Consider the following 22652-nt stretch of genomic DNA (forward strand, 5'->3'; position numbering starts at 1 on the left):
ATAAATTTACTAGCTTACTTTAAAGATTTAAGCATACAAAGGGACATAGGGACACAGAAAGCGACTTTTTTTTATACTATGTAGTGATATTTATAAAGCAATTGAATGCCATAAAACCAAAAATATCAAATGCAATCTTCGTGTTTTGTGAATTTTCACCATCATGCGTTCCCACAAAAGGTAAGTTGTTACTTATAGGTATTTATTGAAATGAAATGAAATGAAATGAAATGAATGATTCTTTTATTATTTTGAGGTGCATTGGGAACAGTAGTTTTTGATAAAATTTTATTTGTAAGTAGCTTTTTTTAGGGTTCCGTAGCCAAAATGGCAAAAACGGAACCCTTATAGTTTCGTCATGTCCGTCTGTCCGTCTGTCCGTCTGTCCGTCTGTCACAGCCGATTTACTCGGAAACTATAAGTACTACAGTGATGAAATTTGATGGGAATATGTGTTGTATGAACCGCTACAAAAATATGACACTAAATAGTAAAAAAAAGAATTGGGGGTGGGGCCCCCCATACATGTAACTGAGGGATGAAATTTTTTTTTTTCGATGTACATACCCGTGTGGGGTATCAATGGAAAGGTCTTTTAAAATGATATAAAGTTTTCTAAAAAACATTTTTCTTAAAGTGAACGGTTTTTGAGATATCAGCTCTCAAAGTCGTAAAAAGTATGTCCCCCCCCCCTCTATTTTTATAACTACGGGGTATAAAATTCTAAAAAAAATAGAGGTGATGCATGCTAATTAACTCTTTCAACGATTTTTGGTTTGATCAAAGTATCTCTTATAGTTTTTGAGATAGGTTGATTTAACTGTAATTTTGGTTAAGTTATATATACATAAAACTACAAGGCAAAATATCGGGAGAGTTTAGGCTCCATTCACCAGGTGTATAAATTGACATAATAAGTTTATTATATTTGCTGCTACGGAACCCTTTGTGCGCGAGCCCGACTCGCACTTGGCCGGTTTTTATAGATTTACAGTTAACTTTTGATTTTTTTATTTACAGATTCAATGCTCATAAAATTATATCGCCTTTGGAAGACGATTTCTGCTGATATTTTTACTACACCACTTGAAAATTGATGATTTGATGATAAAGACAGTAGCAGCGAGGATTAAGTGGAAATTAGTAATCATCCGCTTCGTCAATTTTTGACTGAAGTTAAGTCCAATGGTTCAATCATTGGAAGTATCTCGGGAAATTTTGGAGGATATTTTTCAGGAAGGAGAGGAGGGGCAGCCAACCACATATCAAACTACTACGTTTTATAGTACCGAAAAAAATGTTATTGCCAAATGAAACGTAAATTTTGCACTCACAACTTTACAAGTAATGTTTTTTTGACTTTGCGGTTATCTGATTATAATATTTATCGTTATGGCTATCGACGTACCGACCGTACTGGGATCAGAGTACCTACATGATATACAGTTCATCATCCAGGATTGCTAAGAGCATTTTCACACTGAAAAAGATGTTTCTTTGAATCGTAGTTGCTTCATTTATTTATTTTTAATCATTTTACATAATATGTTTTATATTTTATAAATATATCATTTTCATTATTTAAGTAGATAAAATAAATCATGTAACGGTTTTATAAGAAAACACATTATATTTATTAGGCGACGGTGATTTCTTCCAGGCAAAAGATATTCATCAGCTCAATAAAATTGAATAATATGTTGTTAGTTATTCTTTAGATTCACAATTGTAATGAGCATTTCCGCATGCAAGTTGTATCATAGTTTTTACATATTAAAGTTCCAACAAAACCCTCCAATTTTTTAAGTAGAGTTGAGCAAGATAATTTGAAAAATGTGCCGTGTTAAGTATTATAGAAAAGGTTAGTTCGTTGGTAATTATTATTTCTTCTTCATTTACATGTTGTTAGTAAAAATAAACTTTGACTAACAGTCAAAGTAGTCAAAGTATATTTTAACTAATACTACTTAATATCTATTATATTTATGTTCAGTATTTATCTGTATTATTATTGCTTGACAATTAATATATTTTCATGTCGTATACCAAATTATAAACATAAGTTTAATGTGTAATTAGCTGGATTTATTTTTACACACTCACAGACTTATATTTTATGTTAAATGTTAAAAGAGTGTTAATAGTGTAAATCATAATATATTTTTTCACAATTAAAAATAATCCTTTTTTTCTGATGGTGTTGGCATTGAATTAAACCGCACTGTCGTTTCGTTCACAAAAAGTGATGTTATGAGGAGCATATTCGGTCCTCATATCATAAAAAATCTGTGCGAAAACAATAAACACGTGTGAGGCCCTCACGGCATGGCAGATCGGGGCGGTCTGACGCGAAGTGGGGACAGCGTTGACACTGTATCGCTCTTGCCACGCTGGTCACCAGACTTATTCGATAGTTCAGTTTTATATTAAGACCGCTGTGACATCCAACCCGTGAGACAACCAAACCCGGTCTCCCCTACTATCCCGTGAGACCGAAACCTTCACTGAGAGGGTATGACGTCTCACAGCTGATCGCAAACGGCATATTGTACTATCCCGTGAGACCGAAACCCTCACTGAGAGGGAATTACGTCTCACTACTGATCACGACAGTCATATTTTATCTCGAGAATCTGAAACTTTACTCAATATGAAGACCGTTTGACAAATGATAGGGTGCATCATAATAAGATGAAGATGAGCATAAGTAATGACTAGAGTAGGGACGCGAATATTACAATTATATGAGACAAGAACGATTAATAAGTTTGTTTAATGAAAGATTAAGAATTGAAACTATTCGGTCTCTGGAAACGTACGAATAGCGAGAGGCCCGTCTTACTGCAGACAGATTTCGTCATAGTTCATGTCTTGAGGTAAACAATCTACGAATTCTGTGGTGTGGTCTGGCAAATATAAAAGTGGGTTTGCTTATAACCTCACAATTGATTACAAATCATCTTCTGTATAGGCGATATTAACGTAGTATGTTCTTTTTGTAATGCTTTAAAGTGTAGTAAGGCGAGTCTGCTTTCGTTTGAAGATACACCGGAACCTTTAAAATGACTACTTTTAGAGGAACATACTGTGCAATTCGTTTAGCTACTATTATGTATTCTGTGGTGCAATGTAAACTGTTATTAGACAATATTCGCTCTTATAGTAGTGCGTTTCAAATGATCCTTTGGTGCTCAATAATTATCAGAAGGTCCGTTCATGCTTACTTTTAAGATACAAGGTCAAGTTTACCATTTGATAGGATCCCTTTTGCCTGAAGGCCAACCTAAGTTTGTTTAAATATATTTTGTATTCGACTACAACGAATAGTGGAATACAAGAAATCAATATTTCTCAAATTTATAACTGAACTCATTTCAAAATTTTAGAACAGGTTAATTCGTATGTATGCAGTTTTTTTAGATTATTATTTGATACTAAGTAATGTAGAATTTAAATCACATTCATTCATGTTTTCTTCAGATTTTAAGATTTTCTTATCAGAGTGTTCAATTTTAATGTAGTTAAATTTTATAAGAGACAATAATTAAGAACATTTTAAAATAAAGTTACACTTATTTTTTTTAAACGACGAATGACGAAAAACGACCTAATCGCGGACGAAGTCGCGGGCAACAGCTAGTATAACAATAATGATCTAAAACTACATATTACAATAACAATTTTCCACATTCCAGTAAAATATTAAATTATATTTAATAACATAAAATCAATCGCACTCGTGAATACTGTAAGGTTTTTGATAAATAAATTGAAATCCAAATAATTAATTTAATAAAGCTTGCGCTCGCAATAACTGCATGGATAAATTTTAACGAAAAAATCTATTTTGTACGTGGATATTGAAATAGAACAAAATATTGTCTCGGATCAATCATTTTGAGTGGAGCCTTCTTGTTTGGAAACTCAATCTGATTACATAATCTTACTAATGCTATTTCTTTTTGGTAAGTGATGGGTAAGATTAAAAATTTCAATCATTTTGTTTATAGCATTTTATTCAATTCCCTCCTTACCGCATAATGGATTGGAACCTTCATATCTAGCATTATTTTAGCTATACTAAAATATGAATATTTTGTTTTATAAAATTAAAGTATTTATTTAGAAAGGCACATCTGAGCCATATAAAATATTTTAATATATTTTTCATTACAACATCGCTCTATTACGATGAAGTTATTCCAAAACATATTATCAAAGTTTTAACTACACGCCGCGGTCGTTGGAATGGTTTTCGCAATTTTTCCCCGGGTCGAGTCATCGCAATTCGCAATACAGAATTGTTTGAAACATTCGGACAAGTCTCGTGATTGTAGCGCCAACTTTTATTTGTTCTCTTTTGTTTTTCATATGGAAACAAATGACGTAACGCCAATGCTCGAATTAAAGCGGTTTTTTTTTTTGCATCAAAGTTCAATAAAATGATTGCACTTGCTAATATTTCTGTATGATTTGTTTTGGATTTTTTTTTATAATATTTACTCTATGCGGACTGTGATGATTTGACAAAGCAGCTTTTTATTTGAGTTACTTTATATTGTAACAACTAAATCGTCATAAAGTTTCAATTTATTTAGAAATCAAGTACCTGCATGGATTACGTGTGTTATATCTGTTTATTATTTACCCGCATATTTGGACAAAATGATTCCTCTTAGTAAACAATTAGCATTACTAATAAAAGAAAGTTCAAAACTTTTTCATGCGGCAAAAGTATAAACTTTTTTTTTATTTACGTGGGTCAGATAAGGAAAACTTGCTTATAATTAATGAATGGAAAAACAAGCGATGACGTATTGTGACGTAGTGGTCACTTAAAAATGAAACAGAAACGTGACGAAATTTTTACGTAAGATCTATACATATAATACAACTTCAGGAACAGAATGAGCAATTTTATTATATAATGGCCTCATAAAAAATATTAAAGAATTATTCAAATAAAGCAGCGTAAATGCGTTAATAATCACGCCTACATGACTAACGTTTCTCACGGCTGTAAGTACCAAGATTGATCGTGATTAATAGCTTCTCATCTTGGTTCACATCTGACGTGCTTAATATAATATGTATTTACAGGGTTACCCACTTATTGCCTTATTATGAAGTTAATGGATTTTTTTGCGTAATAAATCATAACCATTCAGTGTGTCTCCTGCAGATAAGAGATTTGAGGAATGAATAAATGTGCACATATCATCAGCAAATAGGGTTATACCCTTATAACTGATGATGATGAACGGGATCCAATTTGAATACGAAATTTATAGAAAAAGGTATTAACATTTATTTAAGCATTTGGTTAAACATATAGCTGCTGCGGAATATATTGTTTTTACTAAAAAAATAGTAAAGCGGCAACAGTATTAAAAATTTTCTAGCAATACTAAACAAGTTTTCATACAATGTAATAAAACTTCATGCGGCCATAACAATTATATTACACTAACATAATATCACAGCTGTTGCTAAAAGAAACACTCAGAAATGTGGAGCAGAGCCCGGCTCAGAGCGGCTTAAAGTTTTTCTATAAATACGACCTACTTGTACCGATGTTCCAGTGTGGTCCAGACTCCCGCCCACGACTTAGAGGGAACTTTCCCAACTGCGTTGAGTTCAAAACTCTATACCCATATCGATCACGGTGGTCACACTTCTCAACTTCCATTTATCAAGATAAACGGGGCTATTTTTAGTTTGGCTTACTGTTCTTACGAATTGTTTGAGGTTAATTATACAATAATATAAAGCATTACATTAAAAAAGGGTATCGTTTTATTACACACTAGCCGTGCTCCGCGGTTTTATAATATTAGTATAGATTATAGTACAGCTAAATTGGTTTAATATTCTTTCTATTTATAGTACAATCTATATATATACTCTTTATTTTCTTTTATTACTTGTACTAGTGTTAATTGGCAATAAATATATATCTCATCAAAGCATTTTCGGAAATGATAATTTCTATTTAATGAGTTTCGTTTTGAAACCAAATTAATCTTACTTTAAAATACATTCAGAAGGGGAGACGATATTTCCTGTCAGTATAATAAACAGTTCAGATGCAAATCAAATATTGGGTATTATGAAATAAGGATATTTTACCTCCAGCCCACTACATAATATAAAATATAAATTACATATTGACGTTATAGTATTTGTTAATTGAAGTGTAAATAAAAGTGACATATTTACAACGATTTTAAAGCAATTTGAGATAATTGCGTTCAAATCGAAATGCAGTCAAGCGTAATAGATTGGAATTTTAACCTTACCCAATAACAGTATAATCACAGCTTTAATAAAAGCAAATTAATGCTTACTCCTAGCTTTATTTACTTCAATAATTATATCTATATATGGTACCTTTACTCGTTCAAACTAAAACGAAGAACAAATGAAGCATTTAGCTAGCTAAGCATGATGATTGTATTAAGTTTATTAATTAAACTCTCACAAGCCAATCCACTATAGCGTAGTTAAAGATAAGAAATAGCTTATATTGTACTGTGAGTTATGTTTCGGGATAATTATTATTTAGGAATTCTCGTGTGATTCAATAATTAAGGAGATTACATAAATAACACTAGCACTAAAATTAACAAAGTATTATAATTACAGGTGACACTGATGACCATGGCCTGCCAAAAGAAAAGGATAAATGCTGCGACACCAATCTTTACCTCTATCACGTAAGTGGTTTTAATATTTTTATCGAATTATATGTATACCAAATTAATTATTTTTGTTCTCTCATATAATAGACTCGTTCATAAAATAGTACTCAATTTTAGATTGAGCAGTACGATTACACATGTATGTATACTTAATTCGCACAACACAATGCATGCTCACAATTTGTTTCAAATAAAACAAATTGCGTTTAGTTAGAATAATGTACCACTCCAGAAATATATACAACAATTTTATCATAACTGTAAATTTCGTTCTAAACATGAAAATACGAGTTTAAAATTATATAATCGCGTAATCAGGGATATTGGAGTAGACGGCATCCAAATAACGTTTGCGAAAGCCAATTTAAGGAACGTATTACGTTCGAGACGGAATCGAAATAAATCGAGCGCTTTATTGAAATCGATTCAGACTACGTGCTCGCTACGATCCATGGCGTCCGTAGCACTCGTAGCGCTGTAACCGACATCTGCATCGTAGCAAAGCACTTCAATTCCTTGTTGATGTCTCATCTTTTTCCACTCTATTTCCCATTTTTCATCGCTGTTTACGACATTTAATATTAATCCTGTATAAAATCAAAGTTCAAGCTTTGTTAACGTAAGCGAAAACAAGTTTTAAATAATTTCAATTCAATATACATATTATATTAAGCGGCGTTGAATTAAAAGTAAACTTTATTAGATTTCATTTAATTAAGTTTCGTAAAACAAAATTTCAACGTGTTATTAAATATGAGAAAACTAATTTAAAACTTCAATTACGAACTTGAACCCGCCTTTATAAATGAAAAAAGATGTAAATTCTTTATACCTCGGCACGACCTTTAAACGGAGTTGTTAATTATTAAATAAAAGTTGCCGGTCAAGCCGTCCGCTATAAAAGTTAAAATTATCTATTTACCAAGAAAATTACGTAACCTACGGAGCGTGAAGAAAATGAAAACGTTGGCGTTTTAATGAACATAAAAATGCTAGAGGCTGAACTCTGTGTACATTATTGGATTACGGGCGAGCGTAATTAAGAGTGAGTATCAGTTCGGAAGTTTAATTAAAGCCACTCGTTTACCTGCTACGGTTGTTTGTATAGTCTACAGAGGCGATCGGCCTCGATAGATTGTCAAAGCACCCTCTATTGGAGGTCGGCTATCGCCGGAAGGCCGCTCAAGTGCTTCGTCAATAAAAAGGAACGTTTGAGGTCAAGCCATCTTGAATGCGCGATATCTTCATTAATTTATGCGCACCTTTGATTTTGTTATTTTTGCTTTATGATTATGAAGTACAAACATTACATAACTCTGTGTTGTTCTGAATATTATATAATTGTATAACATAGTTGATTTTTATAGTTGGTGTTAGTAATACACATATTTGATGTAGCACACACATTCCACAAACATATTACGACATGTATGTAAAAGAATAAAAGAAAATACACCGCAACGCGGCATAATATAAACATAAAAATGTTTACACGTTCCAGTACATTTTTCTCTACATTTAATTTCGTTATAGCAAAGCGTGTTCAAAGCGACCGCTCTCTCGTCTCGTCTTAAAACAACACTATTTTTATTCTCAACTAGCTTCCGCCCGCGACTCCGTCCGCGCGGATGTCGGTCTTCGCGTGGATGGTTATTTCTCCATTTTGAGTACCTCTGTCAATAACATCATATAAATATCTATTGGACCCAATTCCCAAATACGGCTAGGCCTATAATAATACGCAACGTATGTTCGCGGTTCTACGGAACAACGTCTATGGATAAAACGGAAATATTAAGATTAATTTTTTTCTACGTATTTTTCCAGGATAAAAAGTATCCTATTTTACGCCCAGGATAATAAGGTATAATTATACCAAGTTTCATCGAAATCGAACCGCTAGTTTTCACGTGATGCCTTCACATACAGACAGACAGACAGACAGACAGACAGACAGACAAAAAATTTTTTAATCACATATTTGGGTTTGGTATCGATCCAGTAACACCCCCTGCTATTTATTTTTTCAATATTTTCAATGTACAGAATTGACCCTTCTACAGATTTATTATATGTATAGTTCTCAATGGGAATGTAATAACCCAAAACCTACACTATGACCTTTTTCCTGGAAACTCACATCAAAGGCCTTTGAGGACTAATATAAATACTCTACATAATATGTTATATTCTATTTATTTCTAAATACATTTTTGTCACGTAGCGGTTGCTACTTATTATATGAAGTTATCCTAAATCTAGTACGTAGTACTATTTTAAGTTTTTAATTGATAACAGAATTAGTATACAACTTAAAGATAAATTTAAAACGCAGATTTAACTATGAAATCTGCAAGTTGCATGCAACACTACAAAAACTATTTAAATATTATGTACCATCCATACTTTCAAATTATGACCCACTAACCGCAGAATTATGTAAATTTACTTATGCATCTCGTAATGTCTATTTCATATCTTATTCACTGATAGGTTTGACTCGTTTGACTAGTAGGTAATGAACCTTCTATGTACAGCCAAGCCCAAGACTGCCAATTCTGTTTACATGGAAAACAAACCCTAAACCTACAAACCGACGGGTCAAATATTTACCGTTTTAGATTTAGTGCTAAGCTAAGTTCAATAATGACCTTTTTTCACGTCTATTACTTCCTTTTTGTATCTAAATCACTTATACTGCAATTTTCAACACTGATCAGCATATAATACATATTGACAAATATTTAGTTCCATAACGATAAGACAAATATGTTGAAATAGCTGTATTTTATGCAGTAAATTTAGCTTGCAGTCGTTTTCTATTGCCCATTGAGTCGGTCAGAGTTTACAAATTGGGCGAGCGCTGAAGCAGTGCCGTAATGAGCTACATTGGGAGCCATCGTTAGACGACATGAACTGAACCTAATTGCACGTCAACACATGTAGCTTATCGCGTACGTGTTAAAGATATAACAAAATAGTACGGCATTCATCGTGCCGTTAACGTAATAGCAAGGAATACTTTATATTTATAATAATTATGTAGTAATAACTTTAAAGTTCATATTTAGCGAAAATATGTGAGAGTGGTATTGAATATTGTTTTAGAATGTCATGATTTAGGGATAATTGATAATCTTTTGGAAACTTGTGAGTTAAGTTATTTTAAATATAGGTTTTATTACTATGGTATAAAAATAGCGTAACAAATGTTGGTTTTCAACAACACAATAAAAATAGTTGTTGCATTAAAACACATACTAGGAACGTTTCAAACAAATACCCAGCATATTACCGTTCGATGCATTATACATCTAAAATTGTCGGGAAAACATTCATCAATAGCGAAGTCTGTGAGTACACTCACGTATTTCTCACGAACGCTGCGAATGGCACCTGAATAAAAGAAGAGCGCTTTTCGACTCGGCATTGGGTGAATCTTGTTCAAGTATGTGTATATTACACACAGGGAAATTGAAACCAGCGCTGCCTACATAAAACAACTTAGCTTGTTCTTTAAAGGTTTTCCTTGTACAATAAAATTAGGAATCTTCCGTTCTCATCACATTTATTGGCCCAAATTTAAATACATTTGTGGGAAAGTCGATTTGTTTTTTGTAACAGATCTTTTACAATAGGCTTCAAACTCGTCAGTGAATTTTAAACGATTTTCCCTGAAATAGTGTCTAAGATGAATGGGATTGCAAAAGATATTAAATTTGCTGCCCCAGTTTTATATTCTTAATCTTTGTAGTAGAGTAATTCTCAGTATGCTAAGAAACTTTAAATATATTGTACAATTTCATTTTAACGAAAAAATGTATTCGTTCCCATAAGAATATAAGTTTTTTCATCATATATCTGTATGTCTTCTTAAAAACACATTTTAGAATCACTAAGAGCCAGTAGAGCACAAAATACTATGTAAATATATAAAACACGATGCTGAAACATTTTTTGAAACCAATTAACCAGACACTTTTTGCAGGAGGAGATTGAAGACCGACCCCGAGCAGCTACATTTCTCAGTTCCCTGGCTGACTACTCCAACACCATACCGACAGCCTCCGCCGCCGACCCCGATGCGCCGAAACCTGCTCCCCCCGCTCGCATGGGCACCCTCATCGGCGTCTACTTACCCTGTATCCAGAACATTTTTGGCGTTATCCTCTTCATCCGTCTGACCTGGGTTGTTGGCACAGCTGGTGCTATACAAGGATTCCTGATTGTACTTACTTGCTGCTGCACGGTACGCTATAGATCTTTGTTTTAGAAGGCAATTAATTCTAGGACATTATTCAATTATGTTACATTCTCTGCCAAACGATAGAGCAATTTGTTGGCAGATGTAGTTCCAATTTTCAACTTCTCACCCTTATCTATCTTACTTTATTACACTTTTATTTAATAAATATCAAAAAAAAAAATTTGAGTACGTTAAAATTTTCATTTTCAGACAATGTTAACCGCGATATCTATGTCCGCTATTGCAACGAACGGCGTGGTACCTGCAGGCGGGTCTTACTTCATGATCGGAAGGTCTCTGGGTCCAGAATGTGGTGGTGCAGTGGGAATGCTCTTCTATACGGGGACTACGCTCGCTGCAGCCATGTACATCGTTGGTGCTGTAGAAATCGTCCTAGTAAGTAGAATTATTTCTCATAAATCTATTTTTTTAACAATATAAACACCGTTTGTTTTAGTTTTTTCCTATTATTACATAATAATATTTCTCTATTTATGTTACTTTTGAGTATAAATGAAAAGAATAATATTAACCGCCTTTGAATTAATTTGCATTGGTTGGTCTTAATTAACTGTAACTGAAAATACATTAGTACATTTAATTGTCGCGTGTGCAGTCGTGAATATTGATTGCTCAACCAGACTTGATAATTATGTACCACAATCTCTCTAATATGATACAATTAGGCAACTAAATGCATGTGCGCAGTCAAATTAATTAATGCTACAATAATCATCATTAATAACACACCATATGTTAACTAGACGTATATGGCGCCTTGGATGTCAATCTTCGGAGATTTTACAAAGGATCCTGAGGCTATGTATAACAACTTCCGAGTTTATGGAACTGGATTACTATTGATTATGGGAATGGTGGTGTTCGTTGGAGTGAAATTTGTGAACAAGTTTGCAACCATCGCACTCGCTTGCGTAATTCTCTCAATAACTGCTGTGTATGTCGGAATATTCGTGAACTTCAACGGAAACGATAAACTTCAGTACGTAACATATCATACATTTGCATTACAAGTGTGGACTACAATTTAAAGTTTAATGTGCTTTTATTTATAGAATGTGCGTGCTTGGAAAACGGCTGCTTAAAGATATTCACATAAGTAACTGCTCTAAGGATCCGGGTGGTGAATTAGAACAAATATTCTGTCCCAACGGTACTTGTGATCCTTACTATCACACGCATGAAGTCAGCATCGTTCAGGGTATTAAGGTAAAATATTGATACTACGAATAATTAAATAACTTCTATAGTTACAAGCAAATAATAATTTTACCTTTCTTTAGGGATTGGCAAGCGGTGTTTTCTTTGATAACTTACAAGACTCTTTTCTACAAATCGGTCAATATATATCGTATGGAAAGGAACCTGATGATATAGAGCAAATGGAACGCCCTACATACAATCAAATTTATGCCGATTGTACGACTACTTTTACAATTTTGATTGGAATATTTTTTCCATCAGTAACTGGTACGTAAATAAACTAGTATTTAGTATTTTTTATGATAATATATATTTTACAATCTCAATACAATTTAAATATTTTTCCAGGTATTATGGCTGGTTCTAACCGTTCCGGAGATTTAGCAGACGCTCAGAAAAGTATACCTATTGGTACCATATGCGCTATTCTGACCACTTCTACGGTTTATTTATCCTGTGTTTTATTATTCGCTGGAACTGTCGATAATTTGTTACTTCGCGACAAGTAAGTTAATGTTCTGTTTATTTCTTCTTTTTATCATATGTATCTTTATGTTTATATCCTTGCACGTAGCCCGTATTTGCAGATGTGTCTTCTCTCCCTGATTTTCCCTTACCTTTTCCCTGTTTGTCAAACCGTTCTTTATGTGAACCAGTATACTTCGAAGTATCTGTCATACGGCTTACAATATTTGAATTTTCCACTTGAGTCGCTCTTGAAGTACCAGGGACATCACTCTTGGATAATTTACCTATTAAGTCGTCAACATTTAATTTGCACTCTTTAGCTAAACTTTCTATAAAAATCATGAACTGCTTGAAGTCAATCGTTTTAGACTTAAATCTCTGAAATAAGATAGCTGTATCAGTAGTCGAAACTTTCTTTCCGTCAATAATACCAACTTCTTTCAACCATTTGTCAATGTTGGTTAATGTTATTTGACTCCCATCACTCTTAGAATTTCCAAACTTCGCGTATCCTTTGAAAGCAGATTCGAGAACTATTTGTTTATTGAGCTTATCCACCATTCTGATTTAATGAAATACAACGTTTATAAAAAACTAAATAAATTTGCTATTTTATTTGAAAATAATAAGAACCATCTAGATTTTGATGAAATTTATTTCATTATTATTTTTTATAGATTTGGCCAGTCCATTGGCGGGAAACTTGTTGTAGCTAATATGGCCTGGCCAAACCAATGGGTAATTTTGATTGGATCTTTCCTGTCAACATTGGGAGCTGGTTTGCAGTCTTTAACCGGTGCGCCGAGGTTACTGCAAGCTATTGCCAAAGATGAAATCATACCATTCCTTGCACCATTTGCAGTTTCGTCTAGCAGAGGTGAACCCACTCGGTAAATATTTGTTACTTATCTGATACAAAATTATGAATGCATCCAAAACCAAGATATAATGCATTTTAATTTATTTGTATATTTTTAGTGCCCTGCTACTCACGATGCTTATATGCCAATGCGGTATTCTACTCGGAAACGTTGACATCTTGGCTCCACTGCTATCCATGTTCTTCCTTATGTGCTACGGATTTGTCAATTTGGCGTGTGCTCTTCAAACGTTACTGAAGACACCTAATTGGCGACCAAGATTCAAATACTATCACTGGTTAGTAAATATAATTTTTACCACATTGATTTAATTTGTAAAATGACCGTACTATCATGAGTTTATTTTTATTTGAACAGGTCTCTATCATTAGCCGGTCTTACGCTATGCATTTCAATTATGTTCATGACGTCATGGTTCTACGCTCTTATTGCAATGGGTATGGCTGGACTTATCTATAAATACATCGAATATCGCGGGTATGATCTAATTTGAATCGTTTTATTCTATATTTGGTTTTAAGAAATTAATTAAAAGTTAATATATCGAATTTACTTTATATTTAGAGCTGAGAAGGAATGGGGTGATGGTCTTCGTGGTTTAGCATTATCTGCCGCTCGTTATTCTCTGCTGCGTCTTGAAGAAGGTCCTCCACACACTAAGAATTGGCGCCCTCAAGTTTTGGTACTTGCCAAATTAAACGATGATCTTAACCCGAAGTATCGGAAAATGCTCGCTTTTGCCAGTCAGCTTAAAGCTGGTAAGGACCTGATTATATTATTGAAATATGTTAAAATACCCCATATACTCTGTATATGGGGTATTTTAATTTTTAATAACTCTGTATATGTATCAACTAACCAATATTATTCTATAGGTAAAGGTTTGGCTGTATGTGTATCCGTACTTGGTGGAGATTTTACAAGACGCGCTGGAGAAGCATCTACAGCAAAGCAGAACTTGCGTAAATGCATGGAAGAAGAAAAAGTTAAAGGTTTTACTGATGTTCTAGTGGCTCATAGTATTGCTGATGGACTTAGCCATTTGTAAGTAACCTTATACAATAACATTTTAACATCAAATCTTTCAAAAATTCAGTCCTATATACAAATCAAGAACTGGAAAAATATTTTACTTTTCATTTTAGTGTCCAAACAACTGGTCTAGGAGGTCTGAAACCAAACACTGTAATCGTTGGCTGGCCGTACGGCTGGAGACAGTCTGAGGACGATCGCACTTGGCACGTTTTCTTGCATACTGTACGAGCTGTAACTGCTGCAAGGATGGCTATGCTCGTTCCTAAAGGAATTAACTTCTTCCCTGATTCCACTGAAAAAGTATGTATTAAAACAAATACATAATTATTATTTTATAATATAGTTTCTTTACCATTTTTTTCTTTAATGAACATCTCTAAAAATTGGAACGGTCTATAACTCAATTCTCATTGCATTTAAAAACTTCGTTAACGGAAGGGTGATCAGTGATCACCCTGATCACTGTAAAACTAATTTAGCTAAAACTAACGAATAAATATACGTTTATTTTCAATAATATTTTAATACTTTTTTATAGGTTTCGGGTAATATTGATATCTGGTGGATCGTCCATGATGGAGGCATGCTAATGCTGTTGCCATTCTTGCTAAAACAACACCGAACATGGAAGAATTGTAAAATGCGAATTTTCACTGTAGCTCAAATGGAAGACAATTCTATACAGATGAAAAAAGATCTTAAGATGTTCCTTTACCAATTACGTTTGGAAGCTGAAGTCGAAGTTGTAGAAATGGTAAGCTATGTTAACTCTACAGCAAATTAATTTATTAAAATTATGATTTCTATTTATTCTCATGTACATTTTTATAATCAATATCTTTTAATAACAGACCGACAGTGATATCTCTGCTTATACATACGAACGAACCCTGATGATGGAACAACGAAACCAAATGCTCCGGGAACTCAGACTTAACAAGAAGGAAACTTTGGGCATGGTAAATATACTACAATCAATTATTATTCAACTCACATTGTATTCACGAATTATATATAGCTAAAGCTAACATAAACTTGCTATAATTGTGAACCTGTGATAACTCTATATATATTGTGACACTCGACTAATTCTCATTTATCTGTCGCTGCTAACACAGATGCAAAATTTGGTGGACTATCGTGAACAAAACGCTGAGGAGAAGTTGCCTCTGGTAAAATGGACGCTTTCTACCCTAAATCAAGGCCACTTCTTATGATTATGCATTTTAGAATTTTACATTATCATTAGTTGTTCTATGTCATTAATGAATTTAGATTTTGAGATAATCATTATTTCAAATGGATGTGTAAATACTTGTTTTCAATGTGCTTATTCTCTATATTTCTTACTTATAGGATCATCTTTACTATCCTTGTTATGAGAAATTGCCCCATCTTTCATGTACACCGTCACGTAGCCCCATTTATGGATTCGCGATTTATATACTAAATATTGCAACGCACAGACTGCTTTAAATGTTTGCTTATTTTGATCTTGTCTATATGTCTATAATATAAATGTTTAGAAATAGAATGTCTTAATATAAATAATAATTTTATTTAATAAAAACAACGCCTATGTGTTCGTCTTAATACTATATGACATGTATATTGTATATGTGTATTTGTATATGTTATCAACAGAAACAAATTTCAAATATAACTCAACTCTCAAGCAATATTTAATGAACGAACATTCAAATGTTGTTGGTGTTGTTAGAAGTATAATTTTTATATAAATTTACTGTAAGAATCTTTACTATTTTATTTATGTATTACTAAAATCATTTATTAGAATATGATTTAAAATTGTTATTTTTTCCTTCTTTATATATTCCAATATCAATACAATCAGAGCTTACCCTGCCCACAGCATTGCACACAGGACCATTGCCCGAACCAAACCTTGTCAAAATGTTATCATAGTTATAGTAGTATTAAATGAAATTGTTTCTGCCCAGGTACAAGCTATAGTAGACCACCACCATGCTGACGTGAAAACAGCAAGCAAAGTACGATTTGCGGAACCCGGTAGCGAACCCAATCCGAACGACGCACCTTCACCACCTCTAGCTGATAGCGATGAGAAAGACACTGACGACAAGGTGAATATCTTTCTATTATCCTACTTAAAATATACCGTAAGTTTAGATTCTGAATAAAACAAAAGTAAAAATGGTGTCCTTTTAAAGGTTACAATTAAAAGTGCAATAAAATTTACTCAAGTTCGTATTGATTATAATTATTAAGTATGGAGAGTTTGAGATTCAAGGATTTTTTAAAGAATTTTATAAATGAATATCAGCATAGATACAATAATCGATGTTATTTAGGATATAGTCACATTTATGAGGTCACTTGTCAATTATATCGAGAGTACAATTGGTTTACAATCAAATTCGATGTCCATACTTAAATGCTCTCGAACGAAAAGTGAGATACCTACTCCGAATGACAAGGGAACCTTCTATATGGAATTGATTTTGCACATTTTTCATGCTTATACCTACTAAATGTAAATCCTTATATTTCAGTCACATGTTTTATAAGGATTTCATATACTAATGTTGCAAGTGCAAATTTATTTTAAGTATCATCACTGTTTTCTATAAATATTGCACTTACATCATTAGCATGCACAGCATTATTATATTTATTTAATGTTTTGATTTAATCATCACCATATTTAATAGCGGGTCCTAGCGAATTTACACACGGTGGTCATATGTTTGATTCATTCACGTTAATTTATTCACTTTTCTTTGTTTCATTTCACACAGTAGGAATGAATGTTTTGATGTTCGTAGTCAGCTATCGATATGCAATTTAAATAATATATGACATCCCGTGTTTCATTCGCCTTGAATCTATTATGTGCAACCCCGCGGCGCTCAACAAACAATGAAATGAACGAAACGGTCATATTGAAACGGATCGACTATTGGCGCTAAATAGGACGACTTTCGAAGTAGTTTGTTGCACATAATTGATTCAATGTGGGACTCGTCCGATGAAAACTCACAGTGTGAGGGAGCTCCTTCGCCGCCCCTGGACGCCGAGAAGAAAGACAGCAACGCCAACGGAGACGCGCTCAATCCTAAACCTAATTTGCCTAATATTACACCGTAAGTTGAAACCATTTACTTAATATTTCTTCATTTTCTTGATTTTCTGAAACTAGAAACACAAGCTAATCATATGTATATCGTACAATTGCATCAATGTGTACAATTGATGTGTATATAACTTAGTACTTAACTTCAACTACATCAGAAGATACCTTAGGTAGGTAAAACTAGATACCTGTTATTAAATACTTTTTTATTTTTCATTGTTTGTGAAAAAGCAAGAAAATATAAAATAACATCGAATAATCTATCCTTAAAATTATGCTAATTCCAGTGACGAAGGCACGGTACGTCGCATGCACACAGCCGTGAAGCTGAATGAAGTGATCGTGTCGCGGTCTCATGACGCACAACTAGTCATACTGAACCTGCCCGGACCTCCTCGTGACACTAAGCTGGAGAGAGAATCTAACTGTAAGTTACTATGTATAGATTTACTTAAATTAGAAAGAGTGTGGGTGGATTGTGAATGTCGCCTACGTTAATCAGGATTTACGTAATAAAGGATACATAAAGTTGAGTGGGATTTAATTGACATCACAAGATTGTGCTTTTGATAGAAAATATAGGAGAAATATTTCGCTTCATACTTACGTTAATAAAAAGTTAAAAATGTATCTACATATTTGTAACATATTTTCTTCACAGCTTAATTACGCCGAAAAAGATTTACAATGACCTTTGGAATTAAATAATGTATTTTTATTTTCATAGATATGGAATTCCTGGAGGTGTTGACAGAGGGGCTGGAAAAGGTGTTGATGGTGCGTGGCGGTGGAAGGGAGGTCATCACAATCTACTCGTGAATGACCTGCCTCCTTCTCTTGACACAAAAAGGCAATATTTTACATTACGTGCGACTTTTAGGACATTGCGTTTACGTACGTTTTTAGGAACTTTTACACGGCACGAATCATGACACTTCAAGAAAAAATATGTGACTTTTACACTATTGGTTGTATTGTTTGGATGGTTTGGACGTTATATACTCGAGTGTATAACAAAACTATCGCATTCGTCTTCGGCTTATGTTTCGAAGAATGTAATTGTTTAGTAAAATATCGCAAGTGTCCAATCGATAGAGAATATTGAGACGACCGCGACATGATGACCGAAAATGTTAACTAATGAAAACAAAAGTTATCTACTGATTCAATGCCCATAATATGAAGTAAATATTTTTTAATTTTATGTGTGTGTGTGTGTGTGTGTGTGAAAATATATACCCCCCACCTACGACGGTATGAATCGATCGGACACTTGCATTTTTCTTATGACTACTACAATATTACATTAGATGTAAATTTTGTTATATTTGACACATAGGACGATTATTTTTGAAGTTTATTCACTGTTGTATAGTATATTATGTATTAAATTAACGGACTTATTCTAACGAAGAGCCTTACTTAGATCGGTAGTTCTAAGTTCGTTTCGTCATAGACTAGCTGAGAGCGTAGATATATCTTTGTTACAGATATGCCATATCGTTTTTAATTTTACGGTTGTTATACTTATCCTTCTACTTTATTTTTTCTATGGATGTTAAGCATAGCTATTTTATAGATTTAGAATATACAAACTATGCGGATTCTGTAAAATTTAATGTAAATAGTAATTTCTTTCATAAGATATTCGACGTCTGCTCAACTTTAAAATAATCTTTGGACTGAAAGTGAAATTTTATTGAACCGGAACGACTCGTAGGTGATTGGATTAAATTTTCATCTAGTCATTTCCGATGATTTTCTATAAAATTGTATTACTTTATTTGAAGTTTGAAATTATGACGAGACACAAATAGTTGCTATTGCAATAGCAGGATTAAAGTGAAGAAGTGTATTGAAAATCTTATAATGGAAGGGTTTACCTTTCATTTAGATACTTACTGTAACTTTAGTATTTAAACTCGTAAACGTTTTGCGCACATTCGCGTAGTTAGAAGATTTCTTACTGTGATCGTTTATATAATGTTTTGTCATCTGTACCTTATTCATTAATGGCGAAATATCTTCTAGTTGTAAGCGAAAATTATAATTTAGCTTAAGTGAATTTGAATTATCTGATAAACATAACTGTATTCTAATATTATGATATATAAGTAACTGTAAGGTTAAAGAATTACTCTTTTTATATACTTTAAGTAAACTCTAACAGAAATGCGATATCAAAACATTCCACATCTTTCCTAAATATAGGTAAATATTTTGAATTAAGATCTATTCAGAAGTGTTCCAAAAGCACTAATTGCTTCTCTATAAGGTATCTATAGATATAAATATCTTCCTACTTCATAGAAAACAATCGCTGCTGGCAGTATTAAATTCGAAGTTAATTCGAATGTGGCAATGCCAAATAACTTTCAACACATTGGAATATCTATATGAAAAAATTGTCAATTTGATTTCTATAACACCATAATTAGTAAGCATTCATAAGTGCGAAGAGTGTTAGATGACTGCCAAATAGGTATCGGTGTTGTAAAATAATTAGATCGTAAGAACGTACTTTTAATCATATTAAATGTGTTTGAAATTTTGAGATCCTAGTTGTTTAGATTCAAGCGAATAATAGACATAAGAACTAGTGCATGATATCACTTTTAACTTGTTGAGTAGAAATCGTATTCATAGCAATGGTGTGTGAGTGAGGGCCTTTATCCCTTTCTCACTTGCAAATTAGAGATAGAACAAATTACACATTCACTCAAAATAATTGCTTTCATAAATCAAAATCTAAATTTAGTTCGTATATATACGTACATGACAGATCATAAATTACATTAACAAATTTGTTTAAAATAAATCAATTGTTTGTTTTTGTTCGTTTTAGATCTAACTAAATAAATATCGATAAAGGAAAGATAATTTAAATTATTATTAGCTAAATTTATTGCAACAATATTAGGAAAGTAAAAAATTTTGATTTTTTGCTTATCTAAGCTTCTTTTAGTTAAAAAAATGAATATATAAATCAAATGAATTGGCTAAGAACAGTATTATGAGATAGGACTGATTCGTTTATTGACAAGCGAACTATTTTAATCCAACTATGTATCTATCTTGAATGCTTATGAATGATACAACAGTATAATATAATACAGAAACACAAATTTAATATATGAAATTACTTGCTAAACTTATTCGAATTATATAGAGATTATTCGTGGATGGTTTGATAGTGAATATTCGGATGGTTAAGCGATTGCTCTTAAACTGCGTCTTATGCACTTCGCCTTGATAAAGTGATAGCAGTGTGATCTTTTGAATAAAAGGGTATAAAGAAATTAATCAACAATCACTTAATAAAATTAAGTACATAATATTTATGCAAAGAAAATTATATTATTTTAAAGTGAAATAGGTATACTGTTATATTATTTTATCACTTAGTGATATTTTTAAACATACAAACAAATTTATTTAGATATCTTGATTTTAAGTCTGGTGATGAAAATATAATATCTTAAAATGTAGATAATACTATCTAACTATATTAAAATATCTATGAAATAAATTCTAAAATTTATTAAAGCATTCAAAATAAAATATATCTATGTATTCAGCATATAAACATGAAAAATGTACTATTACTATATATATATATCTATCCTATAAGATGACGAATGACATGCAAAAATAATGCGTTTCATTTGAATCAGAAATTCCATTCCCTATAAAAAATTCATTATAAAATCCCTACAGTAAGTTCAACCCTTACGAAAAGTTCATAAAAATTTGGATGACGTCGTGTCATATATGTGTGCCAAATTACATTAAATTATAAAACAATAAATTGGTTTTCTTAAAAAAAATTAAGGAGCTGATACTTATTACCTTTTATGCGTTTCACAAAAGCTTTGATTGCAGCGTGTTAGTGGTACCTAGGTAAATAAACTAATAGATGTAGGTAATTTATTAAGCACATCTAAACCTTTCAATCAAATTTAAGAAATTCGTGTTCGTAAATTCATTCATACATAGTACCTAGTAGTAGTTATATCGACATTCTATTGAACTTCTGTCGAGTGTCTTGTAATAAATTATTTAAAATTACTTACTTATTAAATTTTAGGCTGTGAGCCAACTTAAACAGATATTTTACATTTGGTAACAAGATTGAAGAAGCTAGAGCCGCTGTGATACAACATTTGGCTATAAATTAAATAATATTCAAATGGAATATTAAAACATCTGTACTTTTCAAAGGTAGAAAATTATTTTAATTCATTTTAGTTATCGATCCATTCTAATCTGTTATTACCTTACATTTTCATATATGAACTTGTGTAGATAATAATTGCATACTTCAAATTATTACAAATTATAGATACCATTGTCTACATCTTAATAATCCTAGCAAATTCAATTTTCTTTTCTATTTATGTTTATATAAACATTTGGTGTCTTTATTTTAATTTAATTTACCTACTTATTAAGTAGCTCTACTATTATTTGTTACCTACTCAAAATAAAAAATATATACAGAGCAGTGATTTATGTACCTACTTAAATTATCTTAACCAGTTTAGATATATTATTTAATCTTAAATTTATACAAATGTATCTTTATTTTTAACCTACATAGCAAGATGTGTTTTATCAGAAACAAAATTATTGTCTACTTCGATTGTATAAGCTAAGAAATTATTAAAATACCTATTCAAATAATAATTCTAGTAAATTAGACAGTGAATATAATAAGAAAAATGTTATAAATATAATAAATTAGTTAAATTTAATATTTCTCTTTTATTTTTTTTTACAAACCTTTCCTTCCTAACATGTCCACTATCCATTATAGCAATTTATATCACCTACATACGTACCATGAATTTTAAGATAGCTGCAACTGATGCCCACCAATATCTATTTCTGTCGTATCTTTCTATTTTTTGCTAGCCCATAAAAGTAAATAAATATTAAAATGGACTATGCTATATAAAAAAAGCTAGATACGTTACCCGCTCTCT

The 22652-nt window shown here is 32.2% G+C and overlaps 2 protein-coding genes across 11 annotated transcripts in view; one reads left to right on the forward strand and one right to left on the reverse strand.

The window, feature by feature from the left end:
• LOC123703582 (solute carrier family 12 member 4) overlaps positions 1 to 21092 on the forward strand; it is a 289109-nt gene extending 268017 nt beyond the window's left edge. For 8 of the 10 annotated variants that reach the window (XM_045651692.1, XM_045651753.1, XM_045651821.1 and 5 more), the window contains 20 exons: positions 6646 to 6716; positions 10690 to 10950; positions 11158 to 11343; positions 11712 to 11947; positions 12021 to 12174; positions 12249 to 12435; positions 12517 to 12673; positions 13314 to 13526; positions 13615 to 13794; positions 13875 to 13994; positions 14082 to 14275; positions 14393 to 14561; positions 14663 to 14852; positions 15091 to 15306; positions 15404 to 15511; positions 15671 to 15724; positions 16514 to 16657; positions 17508 to 17677; positions 17955 to 18094; positions 18395 to 21092. In XM_045651692.1, the coding sequence (XP_045507648.1) occupies positions 6646 to 6716; positions 10690 to 10950; positions 11158 to 11343; positions 11712 to 11947; positions 12021 to 12174; positions 12249 to 12435; positions 12517 to 12673; positions 13314 to 13526; positions 13615 to 13794; positions 13875 to 13994; positions 14082 to 14275; positions 14393 to 14561; positions 14663 to 14852; positions 15091 to 15306; positions 15404 to 15511; positions 15671 to 15724; positions 16514 to 16657; positions 17508 to 17677; positions 17955 to 18094; positions 18395 to 18486 (3242 nt within the window). In that variant the 3' untranslated portion in view covers positions 18487 to 21092. The remainder of the gene's footprint in view (positions 1 to 6645; positions 6717 to 10689; positions 10951 to 11157; positions 11344 to 11711; positions 11948 to 12020; positions 12175 to 12248; positions 12436 to 12516; positions 12674 to 13313; positions 13527 to 13614; positions 13795 to 13874; positions 13995 to 14081; positions 14276 to 14392; positions 14562 to 14662; positions 14853 to 15090; positions 15307 to 15403; positions 15512 to 15670; positions 15725 to 16513; positions 16658 to 17507; positions 17678 to 17954; positions 18095 to 18394) is intronic. The other 2 variants (XM_045652347.1, XM_045652190.1) reach the window with 2 other exon arrangements.
• LOC123704914 (tubulin polymerization-promoting protein homolog) lies at positions 12667 to 13257 on the reverse strand. The gene has a single exon (XM_045653444.1). It carries the CDS (start codon positions 13195 to 13197, stop codon positions 12691 to 12693), a length of 507 nt encoding a protein of 168 aa, XP_045509400.1. The 5' UTR covers positions 13198 to 13257; the 3' UTR covers positions 12667 to 12690.
• Positions 21093 to 22652: the final 1560 nt, after the last annotated feature.

Source organism: Colias croceus, chromosome 1, assembly GCF_905220415.1.
Source record: "Colias croceus chromosome 1, ilColCroc2.1".
Classification (NCBI taxonomy): domain Eukaryota; kingdom Metazoa; phylum Arthropoda; class Insecta; order Lepidoptera; family Pieridae; genus Colias; species Colias croceus.

What these genes read in the sequence shown, in the direction of transcription:
- LOC123704914 (XM_045653444.1), bottom strand. Translation starts at nt 13,197, where the DNA reads ATGGTGGATAAGCTCAATAAACAAATAGTTCTCGAATCTGCTTTCAAA.